This window comes from Danio aesculapii, chromosome 21 (genome assembly GCF_903798145.1).
Source record: "Danio aesculapii chromosome 21, fDanAes4.1, whole genome shotgun sequence".
NCBI classification, from domain to species: domain Eukaryota; kingdom Metazoa; phylum Chordata; class Actinopteri; order Cypriniformes; family Danionidae; genus Danio; species Danio aesculapii.
In genome coordinates this window covers 15102831-15118086 of record NC_079455.1, presented here as the reverse complement: position 1 = coordinate 15118086, position 15256 = coordinate 15102831, and the positions used below count along the sequence as shown (strand labels likewise).

The 15256-nt window shown below is 38.8% G+C and overlaps 1 protein-coding gene across 2 annotated transcripts in view; it reads left to right on the top strand.

The window, feature by feature from the left end:
- rap1gap2b (RAP1 GTPase activating protein 2b) overlaps positions 1–15256 on the top strand; it is a 119975-nt gene that overhangs the window by 65555 nt on the left and 39164 nt on the right. For both annotated transcript variants that reach the window (XM_056446264.1, XM_056446265.1), the window contains one exon: positions 14249–14333. In XM_056446264.1, coding sequence (XP_056302239.1) covers positions 14249–14333 — 85 coding nt within the window. The remainder of the gene's footprint in view (positions 1–14248; positions 14334–15256) is intronic.

The following is a 15256-nucleotide window of genomic DNA, read 5'->3' as shown; positions in this document are numbered from 1 at the left end:
TCAGAAACACTCAGTATTTTCTAAAACACTCAGATCCGCCAACAATAACCATGCCAAGTCACTTAGGGGGCTGTTTACACCTGGTCACTTCATCTGTTTATTCTGGACCGCTATCTGATCGTGAAAATGGCAAGTGTAAATGTCCTTCAAAACACATTTGAGACAAATGTAAATTGGATCACTCAAACCACATCAGAAGGTGGTCTGGGATGCAATCCAGATGAAACTGGACATGTTTTAATGCATCTAGTTGTTGAAATCACATATGTAAATTTTACTCTTGGCAAAATCGCAAACAAATAATTAAATAAATAAACATCTGAGGGTGTGTTATTGGCTTCAATGGCCTAATCAGATATAACAGCACTTGTAAAGCATGCAATGCCACTGATGACAATTTTGTTTTGTTACACTTTATTATATTTGTTTAATTTTATTTCTGACCTGTCATTAACTGTTAAATAATAACATTTAATTGCTAAGTTAATATCAAACAGCAGCATTAACAACAAAGAAAATTACACACCTTGTGGCGCCTCCATGAATAGTAAAAAAGTAATGATTTGTTAGTTTACAAAAGCAGGTTTTTTTTTCAGAGAGAAGTTTATACACAAATTATTATAAGCATGTCTTGTACTTATCTCTATGACACAATAGTTTCGTTTTAGTCATGACAACTCTGGGAGTAAGATTAAAAATATTGTATAAAATAAACATATAAATAAAAACATGTGACTAGGTTTGGCATTCTCAATAAGCTACGCTGCTGCTGAGAGCGAATAAACCAACTGGCTCTTCTACCACAATAATAGTAGAGACATGCTGTTATATATAGTGAGAATACATTTTTCTATTGGACGCTTTCATTCATTCATTTTCCTTCAGCGTAGTCCCTTATTTATCAGGGAGAATGAACCGCCATCTAATCTAAGATGCCCTTCCAGCCACAACCCAGTACTGGGAAATCTATAGGGGAACTACCAACCTAACCCACACATGACGTCACACGGGTTCAATCACGCATACCGGTTGCAATAGCAAACATATTGTGTTGTGCGGTAGGATGCCAAAATCATTCATTAATAATAATAATAATAATAAATAGTATTTGTATAGCACTTTTCCTACATGCATGCAACTCAAAGTGCTTCACAAACAACAAACGAGCATTAAAATAAACCACATAAAAATGTATAGACAAATAAAGCATAATAGTGACTAAAAGAAGTGCCGCCAGATCGCATCAGATTTACAGAGTGAAATTCTAAAAGTCCAGCATTAGAGGAGCGTAGAAAATGGTTTGAATTATATTTTGATAAGCAGTCAGAAATGTAAGAAGGTGTCATGTTGTGTAGTGCCATATAAACTAATGAAAGAATCTTAAAATCTATCCTTTGGTGCACTGGTAACCAGTGTGATTCTATTAATGCTGGTTTAATATGATCTCATTTATTTAATTTCATTAAAACTCTGGCTGCTGCGTTTATTCATTCAATTTCTTTTCGGCTTAGTCCCTTTTTTAATCTGGGGTCGCATCAGCGGAATGAACCGCCAACAAGCACGTTTTTACGCAGCGTATGCCCTTTCAGCCGCAACCCATCTCTGAGAAAGGATGCCAAAATCGAAAGTCCAAAAATAGAAAACCTAAATTTTACCGTACACCACAGTGCTTTTAATGCCAACCGCAGACATCTTTGGCTTACAGCCATCATAAGAGCTGAATGGAGTGAGGACCTAATTAAAAAGGGTCTGCAGTTCTCATTTTATATCAGGTTAGTTCAAGCTATGCTGAATCATACACATTACTCATTTTTCATTGCAGGAATTGCAGCAAAAACTGTTAAATATGGTGAATTAATCTGCGGACACTGAATGCTTAGAATGAAATTGTAAGTTCACATACCCTGCTGTACAGGTGCAGTTCACTGTCAGAATGCAGTTGTTTTGCTTGTTGATGATTACCCAGGCCTAGTACATTTCTGTCTTCTTTCCTTGTCTTTAGCTATGCAGAACCTCGGGTTTTAGCACTACAAAGTTTTGAATCTGGTAATCATGGAACATTATTTCTTGCACATGACCACACAGAACAAAACTGTAGGCATCCAAAGACTTGTAGATCTTTAACTTCTCTGTTGTAAAAGCACTTGGAGTTTCAATGAGATAGTTGTATATTTCGGGCTGGATGCTTGGCCATTTCGTCTTATACAATATCCATTTGGAGGGTGCTATAGCAAATGGACCTGTCAGACAAACACCGCTCCCTTTAACTTTTATTTTGCCGAATAATTGTGCTTATCACTGGGTGACAAGTTGTTATAATAGGCTGAAAGCATTATGTAAATAATATATATATACATATATATATATATATATATATATATATATATATATATATATTATATTATATTTAATCAATATAACTTATCTCTAATACAACAACAAACTCTGTACCGCATAGGTTTTCATTCCCTTGCTGTAAATGCTAGCGCTACGCTAGCGTTTTTTTCTGCAACCTCGATGCACATGCACCCTGTATGTTTACAAACCGGTAATTCGCCTATAGGGCGCAATAAAACAAAAACCTGCAAATAAAATTCCTGTGGGTTAAGACGAGTGCGCAGTCTACACACTACCTAGGCAAACGAGTATATAAAGAGCATGTCTAATAGAGAAGAATGGTTGATTGTTTGTTGAGAATGATGCAAGCACTCCAATCAGCGCTCATTAGAGTTTTATGACTGAACTAGGCATTTAGTCTGTAATGACAGTAATCATGGAGCCAGCCTTGTGATGAGGACTTACCAGAACACGTGTGAAATGCAAAGCCTACATATAAAACAATTTGTATGCCCAAGATGTACGGCTCACGTTTCTGTAGAAAAACAATATTAAATTAAATGCGGTGTATCTAACGATGTAACGTAGTTCAATTTGCATATACATTTGCATTTAAATGGAACCATTTTCACAAATCAGCTAGATATTCAATCAGTGAAAATGCACAAGGTGACCAGGTGTAAACAGCCACCTTTGATCTCCATTATGATGCAATTCATCAGATTATCTTGACCACATCTACATGCCTACATGCATTGATTTACAGTTTTGTTATTGGCTGATTGGATATTTGCATTAACAAGCAGTTGAAAAGGTGCTCTTCATAAAGTGGCTGGCAAATATACAATAGTGCTGCACTTTGATGCATTTTTCACATGAATGCTTTTGTCAATTGTAATATATATTCCTGAAGGTATTATTTTACTCACTGAAGCAGGATTTTTATCTGGACCAATATCAGTGTACTGTAATTTTAAGGAATGTCAGTTCATCTTTGGCATTTTGCTCAGGGTCTGGTGTCGTTTGAGATACTGAGAAAGGTTAACGCGACATTAAAGAGATTCAGAATCTTGTCACAGATAAAAAAAAAAGTGCCTACGGTGCAGGAACAAAATCCACACGCGGCATGTAATCGCTGTATAGAATGGAGGAAAATAGCCATAATTCCATACTGTGAGCTAAGGCTGCACAATATATTGTTTCAGCATTGAAATGGCAATGTGCGCACCCGCAGTAGTCACACTGCAGGATGTGAAATATTGAGCTGGGATTACAGTTGAGCAGGAGCCACAGTTCAGAACACACGAGATTTGTAGAGTCAATGCAGAGATTAGCCATGATGGAGTGAAATTTGCATGTGTATGTAATAGAGTTTAAAGGGGACCTATTATGCAAAAATTTATTTAACATAACATAACATCGCAGTGATCTGCGATTTAATTGGGATTATTGTAGGATTTTTACAGTCGATACAGAGTACTCATAACTTGTCATAGTGATTAGTCAATACTGAGTACCAATTCTGATGCATCAAGCTTTATATACAGTTGAAGTCAAAATTTTCACAGTATGTCTGATAATATTTTTTCTTCTGGAGAAAGTATTTCAGCTAGAATAAAAGCAGTTTTAAATTTTTAAAAACCATTTTAAGGTCAACATTATTAGCTTCTTTAAGATATATGTTCTTTTCGGTAGTCTACAGAACAAACCATTGTTATACAATAACTTGCCTAATTTCGCTAACCTGCCTGGTTAACCTAATAAACCTAGTTAAGTCTTTAAATGTGACTTTAACGCCCCATTCACATGGGGTGTCAGCTTCAACGCTTCCCGTTCACTTTGAATGGGTGACGTCCAGCGTTGCTGAACTGCATTGTGGATCCATCTGCGCTGCTTCAGAGGCGTTGCTTGCTGCAAAAGTTGGGCCTTGCTCAATTTTTCAAGCGCCAATGAAAGCGTCAGCCAATGATATCGCTGTATACAAATACACCAGCTCAGACAGTGGCCTATTGCTGACTAATTTCATTGGCTGACGTTGTTATGACGATCGCGTCAGCCCCAACTTCAGACACGCCCTCTGTCAAGCGTTGACGCTGAAGCCCCGTGTGAATGAGGCGTAAGCTGTATAGAAGTGTCTTAAAAAATATCTAGTCAAATATAATTTAGTGTCATAATGACAAAGATGAAATTAATCAGTTATTATAAATGAGTTATTAAAACTATTATGTTTAGAAATGTGCTGAAAAAATCTCTCCATTAAACAGAAATTGGGGAAAAAATAAACAGGGGGCTAAATATTCAGGGAGGGCTAATAATTCTGACTTCAACTGTAACTGTACCATTGCATAAAGCACCTTTTCCATCTAAGTATGATACTTCTCCTAATCTAAGAGAGCCTAAATTAAGGATGTTGCAAATAATCCCTTAAACATGTCTCTTATAACCATGTAGTGTGGACATGTCATCATGAGTCAAAGCAGCTTTTACAAAAAATAATACAAAAAACAGATAAAACATTTTGTAAGAAAAATAAATGCACACCTAATCCATTACTTCTTTACTAAAATAAAACAGGTCTGTTCTGCTCATTGCTAAAAAATATATTACAAGAAGTAAATTTTCAAGTGTTTGTATTTATTTATTATTTAGTGAACTTGCAATATTGTGAAAAACATAGAACTTCCTTGTAAGCAATCACACTTGCGATCAGTTCATGAGATCAGATCAGCGAGTACCGATCGAGTCATGAAACGTGATCATCAGCCGATACCGATATCAGCATCCCTAGATTATAGTTGACCAGACATTCCAGTTAGCACATAGTGGAGTAATTTCATATTTTGAACTTAAAGTTTATTATTTGCATATTGTGTTTTTAAGACAGGATTGCAAGAATTCAAGCAAATTTAAGCCATTTGGGCACAATAAATGAAATGTTTGCCTAAAGATGAATTTTACATGATATAATTATTTATCCAGTTAAAACGATACAGTGGTATTATCATACTTTTATGGTAATTATTTAATTTCTGCTTGTGAATACTGTTTGACTCGCCAGAAATCATAAATCATTGTTTATGTGCAGCTTTTCTGTTGTATTTAACTTTTTAAAATGATATTTAATGCAATCTCCGCTACAGATTCATCCCAATTCTGATTTAAAATTCTGAATTCCTTATTAGCGATTCAAGTCACCTGCTGAAATTTCGTTTATATTACAATGTTTTATACTGCATATATCAGTTTTTTACAATATCGTGCAGCCCTAATTATAAATGTAGGATTTTAGGATGCACAAATAAAAACAGTAGTTTCCAAAGACTGCCTTTTCCTGAAGCACTTCTTTTGACATTTTCAGTTTCATTTGTTACAATCTCATTTTAATTTCAAGCAACTGCCCAATTTTACCAAATCCTAAAAAGGCAGTTTAAAATTGATGTGATAACAAATTATTTGTGGTTTTAAGCTGAAACTTCACATACACACATAGAGACAACAGAAACTTATTTGACATCTTTTAAAAAAGCAACATAAGAGGTCCCCTTTAAAGCATTTCAAGAGAGTCTAAAGCTCTCAGCCACAAGAAATTGTACTTTGATAAAGATTTATTTTTAAGATTTGTTAAATATAAGATTGATTAAAATTTTATTCAATTATTTATACAATTAAGACTAGTCTCTGTTATTTTACGTTTGAATATTCACTGTCTGTAAATCAACACTGCTTGACTGCCCAGAAAACCATAAATCACTGTTTACTTCACTTGTATCTCCACTCTTATGCATGTAATTTGTTCAACATTGGCTTATTCTGAAAATGTAGCCCTATAAATGTTTCTGGAGATCGCGAAATAAGTAGAAAGAAGTACGTGTGGCTGCATTTCATTTTTCATTTTAAAGCTCCGGGGCGGTATGACAGTTTTTTCATGCTTACCAGCTGACCGCTTACCTCTGTATGGACGGATTTCCCGCTGCAACCAGTTTGTCCCGTTAGCTCGCCATGTACGTCGACCAGCTTAAGATCCAGAGAGGAGTTGACCACAACAACTGGGTTTAAGTCTGGCGAAGAAAAAATAAACTAAACAAGTAAATAACAGGGTGAGAATGTGGTAAAATCTGAAAATGTAATAAAAATTAGGCAAGGTCTTTTTTTTCTGGATTGGATTTGAAAATTGTTGGTTGGGTTTGGGGAAGTAGGTGGGCGGGTCAATCAATACAATTAGTTGGGTTAGGGAAGGAAGAGGGTGGGTCAGTCGGTCGGTCAGTCAGTCAAACAGTCAGTCGACAGCGGCCTCTGGTGGGTTTACACTAGAACAGCAGGCACAAATGGCACTCACGAGGGAAATTTGAGATCTCAAACAGTGTACATAGCAGCCTCTGGTGGATTCGCGAAAACAAAAACTGAAAAAAATGTAGCTCCTTGGACGTATTTGGCGGTCTCCAGAGAAGTATAGAGGTATGTTTTCAGAATGAGTCTGGGTTTAATTTTTTGGTTTTATTTTATGCATGATTTACTCCCCTACAGAATCTTCCCAATTAATCTACGCAGCAGGCACAGGACATCAACATGATGTCAGATTGACGTTGTACCCCATTGTCATAAGACTGTTTTTTGTGTTAGTAAATGAAAATCGGCATGTCCAATGTCAAACAGATGTGAATATCCAAATATGAACATCCTATGATCTTGTGTCTCTTCTGGGTAAATTTATGAATTCTTTATAAATAGAGTTAAATAGTATTCAAAATTTAATATATATCACAGATAACCAAAATCTCACAATCTCACAAATTTTTCCAACATTGTGCAGCCCATACTGTGAGCTTGCAGTTCAAGGTGACCAACAGAGAAAGAAAATGCAGAAGAAAATAAGAGAGAATGCTGATCTGAGTGAATGTACACAGAAAGATAAATAAAGCAAATGTCTCGAAGATAAAAGCAGAACAGCAGAGGTTAAGCAATCAAAGCATCTTAATCGAGAATAAGGTGTCAAAGTGAAATGCCATTTGAGAGGGAGGGTGTGAGAAAGATAGAGAGAGAGAAAGAGAGAGAGAGAGAGAGAGAGAGAGAGAGAGAGAGGTGTTCATAGTGAAGGATGCACACACTCAGTCTGTGCTGGCGAGGACGGCACCTCATCTTTGGAGATTGTGACGATGCAGATTCATCCGGAGCTGGTGTCGCTGTGATGTGACGGAGACTAAGGAGCAGGACAGAGATTGAGGTTTGGCCATGTCTGAGCTCAGGTCCAGAGTGCGCTGTCGGAGAGCAGGTGTCCGTGCTGCTGCTGCTCTTATCGGACTCCTGCACCGCTCACGCAAACGCTGTGAGAGACGAAGATTGACGGAGGGAGACAGCCAATGGTGGGTGAATGTCATTGGTGCTTGTTTATGGATGTTTGTGGAGGAAAGGGACAAATATGAGTGAGTGTGTGTGTGTGTGTTTGTGTGAGGTCAGAGTGTTCAGATGCATTATTTAAGTTTGTGCTCAAAGCAGCAGGACAGTTCTCAGATCAGTTTTTAAATTCTGTGACACAAAGTTTGGCTGGCGATTGAAACTCAAGGGGAATGTTTTGGACATCGAGCGCTTGATTAATTCTAGGCCTGCATGTTCTGAGCACTTTATGAACTAGTTGTGAATAGTGATGTTTTGCTGTTCTCTGACTCAAAGGCAGGTGGATTTTCAGCAGCTTTTTGAACTGTACACTTTATATGATTGATAGCAATACTATTGCACACTGATTGATGGAAACAAATTGCTGATGTGTAAGAAGCATGATTTGTGGCAGTGCTGTTCATAATTCATAGACAGACAGATAGATAGATAGATAGATAGATAGATAGATAGATAGATAGATAGATAGATAGATAGATAGATAGATAGATAGATAGATGGACGGACAAATAGAGGGACAAAAGGACAGAGGGAGAGACATACAGCTGAATGGATAGATGGATAATGGACAGATGGATGAACTGATAGACGGATGGATGGTAGGATGAACTGATGAAGAAAATGAATAGACGGGCGGACAGACAGACAGATGGATGGATGGATGGATGGATGAACAGACAAACAGAGGGATGAAAAGACTGACAGAGAGACATATAGATGGATGGACCGATAAAGAAAATAAATGGATGGATGGAAGGACAGACACATAGGCAGATGGATAGACGGGTGGATGGATGAACATAAAGAGAAGGACAAAAAGACTAGCAGACAGACATACAGTCAGATGGATGGATGGATGCTCGGATAAACAGACAAACAGAGGGATGAAAATACTCACAGACAGACAGACATATAGATGGATGGATGGATGTACAGACGGACACAAAGACAGACAGACGGGTCGATGGATGGATAAAAAAATGGATGGATGGATAAAGAAAAAAGATTGATAGACAGACAGGCAGACAGACAGACAGTCAGATATAAAGATGGATGGTCAGATGAACAGACAAACAGAGGGACAAAAATACTGACAGACAGACATATAGATGGATGGATGGAAGGACAGATAAAGAAGATGGATGGATTGCCGGACGAACACACAGGCAGAAAGACGGGTGGATGGATGGATGGATGGATGGATGGATGGATGGGTGGATGAATAGATGGACGAACAGATGGATAAAGAAAATAGATGATTGGATGTACGCACGGACACACAGGCAGAAAAACAGACGGGTCAATGGATAGATAAAGAAAATGGATGGATGGATGGATGGATGGATGGATGGATGGATGGATAAAAAAAACAGAATGAAGGACAAACAGACAGACAGACAGACAGGCAGGCAGGCAGGCAGACAGACAGTCAGATATAAAGATGGATGGTCAGATGAACAGACAAAAAGAGGGACAAAAATACTGACAGACAGACATCTAGACGGATGGACAGAAGGACAGATAACACACAGCCAGACAAACACACAGGCAGAAAGACAGGTGGATGGATGGATGGATAGATGGACTAACAGATGGATATAGAAAATGGATGATTGGTTACACACGGACACACAGGCAGACAGACAATGAATAGGTAAAGAAAATGGATGGATGGATAAAAAAACAAACAAACAGACAGACAGACAGACAGACAGACAGAGAGAGATAGAGAGAGAGAAATAGTAAGATAGATAGATAGATAGATAGATAGATAGATAGATAGATAGATAGATAGATAGACAGACAGACAGACAGACAGACAGACAGACAGACAGACAGACAGACAGACAGACATATGGATGGATGGATGGATGGTTGGATGGATGGATGGATGGATGGATGGAAGGACAGATAAAGAAAACACTAGACGGACGGACAGACAGACAGACAGACAGACAGACAGACAGACAGACAGACAGACAGATAGATAGATAGATAGATAGATAGATAGATAGATAGATAGATAGATAGATAGATAGATAGATAGATAGATAGATAGATAGATAGATAGATAGATAGATAGATAGATAGATAGATAGATAGATAGATAGATAGATAGATAGATAGATAGGCAGACAGACAGATACTTGGATGGACAAATGTATTGAAAAAGAAAAATGATGGATGGATGAATGGTTAAAGATAACAGATAAATGGACAGACAGACAAACAGATTATCCTGATTATAGATTATCTCTGTAGATTATCTTGATGTTCAAAGAAGCATTTATTGAAATTAACCACAATCACTCTCGCTAAGTTCTCCAGCAAAGGTGTTTTTACGATGACTAAAATGACAGACGATGTGACAATAGGCTGTTCGCATCCTCCCAGAGGTGTGAATGTGATTCTCCTGGTCAGAATGTGTTGTTTACTTCATTTGCTGCCATCTTTTCACTATATTTCTTTGTGGTTTGGTTTAAATATGGGCTAAAGGTTCTTGCATATGAACACGCAGACTGGATTCTTTTAGCCAGTTTTATGAGCATCGAGCATTTGAGAGAAATGCTGTGTCAAGCATAATGAACGATATGTCACTTGCTCACTAATACGAATATATTGATGGATTTATGGGATCTATTTACAGAGAGCTTATGAAGGATTGGGTGAGTATTTTTAGAGCCTTGTTCATTTCTCCCTCTTGCTCCCCCTTTCACTCAGTTTCTCTATCCGTACCTCACTTCTGAAGAGGAAGGTGGAAAGCAGAGGGAAATTAATTTTGAGCAGGAGCCGCTAGATCCTCCGCCTGACAGCCCCCTGTCCAAAGAGCTCATTTAAAGAACAGATTGCCCATCTTTGGCCCATTTTTTATTGATGATCTTGAAATCATAAGAGGGTCAAATGGGAGATGTACATCCTCAAGGAGTGAAATGAGACTGAGGCAATAAGGCTTTTTTAGTGAGTATCATGTCTTAGTAAAGACCACCCTGCAGACCACCATACAAAATTCAGTTTTCAGTTCATAAAGTGCACTCTTATTTATTTTCTTCATTTAATTTAGGGTCATTCATAGAAAAAAAAAATCCACGAGAAAATGCAATGTTCATTTTCCTTCGGCTTAGTGCCTTTATTTATAAGGGGTCGCCACAGCAGAATGAACCGCCAACTTATCCAGCAAATTGCAATGATTTTAAACAGCCTCCTGACCATTGGGAAGAAGGAGGTGGAGAACCAACGAAATTTAAGAATTTAAGAAAAACAAACAAACAGACGGCAGCTCCTCGCGGAGACTGCCGTCGAACTGAAAACCAACACAACGTAAACGTGTCCGGATCTGGACTTCTCTCGTCTTACTCCATCATCAATCCTCCTCTTATAATCCAGAGCTCCTCTGCGCCTCGGCACATACCCCCATTACCCCTCACAGGTCGAAGGCACCCGCGAGACCTATAACAGGCGGGTCGAGAGAATAGAAGATGGAAAAAAGAAAGAGGAGTACATTCTTCTTTTGGTCCTCTACCAGCTGAGAGACCCTCGTTTGCTGTGACTGGCCATGGCACTGGACTCCCCTCGGTGGACATCCTCCCACTCTGCCCTGCCACCAGCTGGCAGATGTCGGCTCCTCTGAAATTCGGGTACACGGCTGTGAGTCCCTGTCCATTTCACTCTCTGCTCTTCCCCTTCGTGGCGGTCGGCAGCAGGCTATGGCTGTTCTCGGCAGATCGCAGTGACTTCCCCTGACTCCTCACCGATGGCAGCCGCCCCTCCAGGTTGTGGTGGACGGCGGCGAGCTCCATGCTGTGTTGGCCTCAAGCGTCTCCAAAGGCAGAATTTGCTCAGCTGACTCAATGGCACTGCGCCCTTTTTCAGCGGCAAGGGCTTTCTGGCAGCATGTTCCTCCTCCTTTCAGGGTTTCGGCATAAATGTGAGGATTGTAAATGACTCCTGGCCATCAAGAAGATCCAGGAAACGTGTCCAGGCCTGGACCTCTCTTGTCCTCCTCCATCGTCACTCCTCCTCTTATAATCCAGAGCTCCTCCACAGGACTCTGTTTCGTTCCCCTGGCTCTTGGCCTTGCCCCCTCGCCACAATATGTTTTATGCAGCGGATACCCCTCCAGCTGCAACCTAGTACTGGGAAACACCCAAACACTCTTTCATTCACACTCACACACTACGGCCAATTTAGTTTATTCAATTCACCTATAATGCATGTCTCTGGACTGTGGGGAGAACCGAAGCACCTGGAGTAAACCCACACAAACTCGGGGAGAACATGCACACTCCACACAGAAACACCAACTGGTTCAACCAGGACTCGAACCAGCGACTTTCTTGCGGTGAGGTAACAGTGCTAACTGCTGAGCCACGTGCTGCCTAAAAATGCAATATTAAAAACAAAATAAAAATATCAATGGTCTCAGTACAGAACCCTGGGGAACCTCAAAATTTTATATTTTTGATTTTTTTTTTATGTGTCTATAACAGAGATCGTCACATTATCTTGTGTTTCCCTGGTGAGGTCTACTGATGTGACACTAGGATGCTGGACAAAATAAACAGAAGCATGAGAACAATCCAAATGCGTGGTCAGGTCACAGGCAAAAAGTTGAAACAGGCAGCGGACAAAGTAAACAAATGAACAACGATAAAACACAGATAAGTCGATTTTCCTCTGCACGCAACAAATGACAAGCAACAGACCGGAAGTCATTCACTTCCAATGGAGAGTAGGCAAGGAGCTGCGTGGAGTTCCGATCATCTCTGTATGCGGTAAATTTGGATCCGATTTGAGCTGCAGATCCGTTAAAATATTTGAACTCCTGCGACTAGTCCTTATGTGACCAGCCGACTGGATGTGATGTGTTCCAGTGTTGTCCAAGCAGGTCAATATTATTATAATATTATAATAAAAAAATATTATTATTAAATAATATTATTATTTTATGTTTTCTCCTCTTTCCCTCCAAACTTTTTAGCGGTCTATGAGTTTCTAGTATTTAATCATTCATTAATTCAACCATAGGGAATGCACAGAGAATAATGGCTCTTGCTTTTGCACTCCTTTATTTCAGACACCGCGAGAATCAGCTTCTCTCCTATGGTGCACAACAAAACTGAAAATTCTTTGTGACTGCCACAAGGGGGCATGTTTTGACAGTCGTGTCTGAATGCCGCATGCAGTGGAATGGCAGATATAGACTAGACACAGGAAATGGTTAAAAATGTTACAGGGTATAACCAAACAACAAGACTCAGCAACGTGTGTGTGTGTGTGTGTGTGTGTGTGTGTGTTTGAGAGGTGTATTATTAGTCTGTGTTTGTCCTGAACAGCTTCAGCTGTGTGTGTTTGCAATCATGGGGGATCTGGACCAGGTGTGTGAATGAAGTGCATGATGACATTTGTAGTTCATTAAAGTCGCAGATTTATAGTTCTTCAGCTCGTGATGAAGGTGTGTGCGTCATCTCTTATATTGACTGACTGTAATGTAATGTGCTATAAACATATAACAGTTATATATAGATGCATTAGTTGCAGAATTTTAAAGCAGTTTAACGATTTAAATGCTTTTATTGGATTTTATGTCATTCAATGCGACTACGCATGATTTTACGCAGAGCTTACGACCTACTAACTACAGTTTGCCTTAAGAGCATGTGGTGAAACTGAAGTAAGAACAACTTTAGTTACAAAATAGCTAGTGGTTACTAAGTCTGTGGACTTTACGTTCCAGTTTAAGAAAGAACCTATGAACAGCTGGTGCAACCCTACCCAGATCTTTTAGCTCCATGACTCCTCAGCTATGGAACTTTCTTCCCCTGGACCTAAGGAGCCATGATAGTCTTCACACTTTTAAATGTCGTCTCAAGACCCATCTTTTTAAGCAGGCTTTCCTTTGACTATCTTTTATCATGTTATTTTATACGTACAATGTGTTTGTGCAAGTCCTTAGTTGTATTTAAAATTTAGTTTGGCAATGTTTTATCAATTGGTTTAATTTGTTTTGGTTGTTGATGCTTGTTGTAAGGCAGCATTAGGTGTCCATAAAGGCACCATTTACAAATAAATAGAATTATCATTATTATGTCTTGAATTACAGCATCTGAACAATGTCGTTAGGTATGTTAACTGTAGTACAAGTAGAATAATTGACTCTGCTCCATTGAATTATTAGAACATAACGCACACTTGAGATGATAACTACTACTTTATTACTAATGATTCATTCATTTTCCTTCGGCTTAGTCCCTTTATTCATCAGTGGTCACCACAGCGGAATGAACCACCAACTTATCCAGCATATGTTTTACACAGAAGATGCCCATCCAGTTACAACCCAGTATTGGGAAACATCCATACACACTCATTCACACAAATACACTACGGCCAATTTAGTTAATATATCAGATTAATTAGTGTACTATGTGATTTCTACTTTCTGTATGTAATACATTTGTGACATTATACTTATTATCTTAATGTTATTTTTAAAATGTTAAATGATGTAATTGTGTTGCAGGAAGCAGGAGCTGCTGACCATCTCCAATGTGCCCCTGTCAGACTGTCCTCATTCTCCCCCCAGAACCGCCCCTCCTGCCATGAAGGTAAATGGCGCATTGACACCCCGAGCCTGTTATGAATCAGCACTGAAAGGGGATTTATTCAGAAAGCTTACTGTTGCAAAAAAGCAAATTGAAGCATGTAGAAAGCCTCCAGATAACGTTTCATACTTAGTTTATTATAAAGAAGCAATTATTAACTCATTTGGTTTACCCAGATAAAGCCGTCTTTATGGAGAAGAAGCCCCAGCATAAACCTGTAGCTGGTGATGTGCCCTGCTTACTCAGTAGACCATGACTTCAGACGTCATCCCTTAGGTAGTTTGTATTTTTCTCAAAGGAGGAACAATGGAAATGCTGAAAACATCTCTGAAAACATTCCTATCATTTTATGACAGCAGCATTTTTGATGTATGATGTACTAAATGTACAATTGTCCATGTATAGTGAGATAATATTTAATGCAAAATATTATAAATTCTCCCATGTAATGTTAACATAAATTATATATCACTGCATGGCACACAATAACAACGATTACTTGCTTAAATATAATATTAATGGTCCCAATACAGAACCCCGTGGAACCTCAAAATTTTGTTTTTGTTTATTTGAATAGTTTTTTAAGCAAGGGACTTAAGATGTAATTGTTTTAAGAACACAGTCAGACAGACAGACAGACAAACAGACAGACAGACAGACAGACAGACAGACAGACAGACAGACAGACAGACAGACAGACAGACAGACAGACAGACAGACAGACAGACAGACCGACAGACACAATTTGGTAGGCAGGCAGACAGACAGACAGACTCTCTTTGCCATTAGAGATGTATTTATTAATACGTTATTTGAGTCACTGCAGAGATGTATGGATGCAGTCCTCTAAGCTCATGGGAGTCATACACAATATGAAGACTGTTTCCACTGCAGCATGACTTTATATTCTATACTGTACATTATTT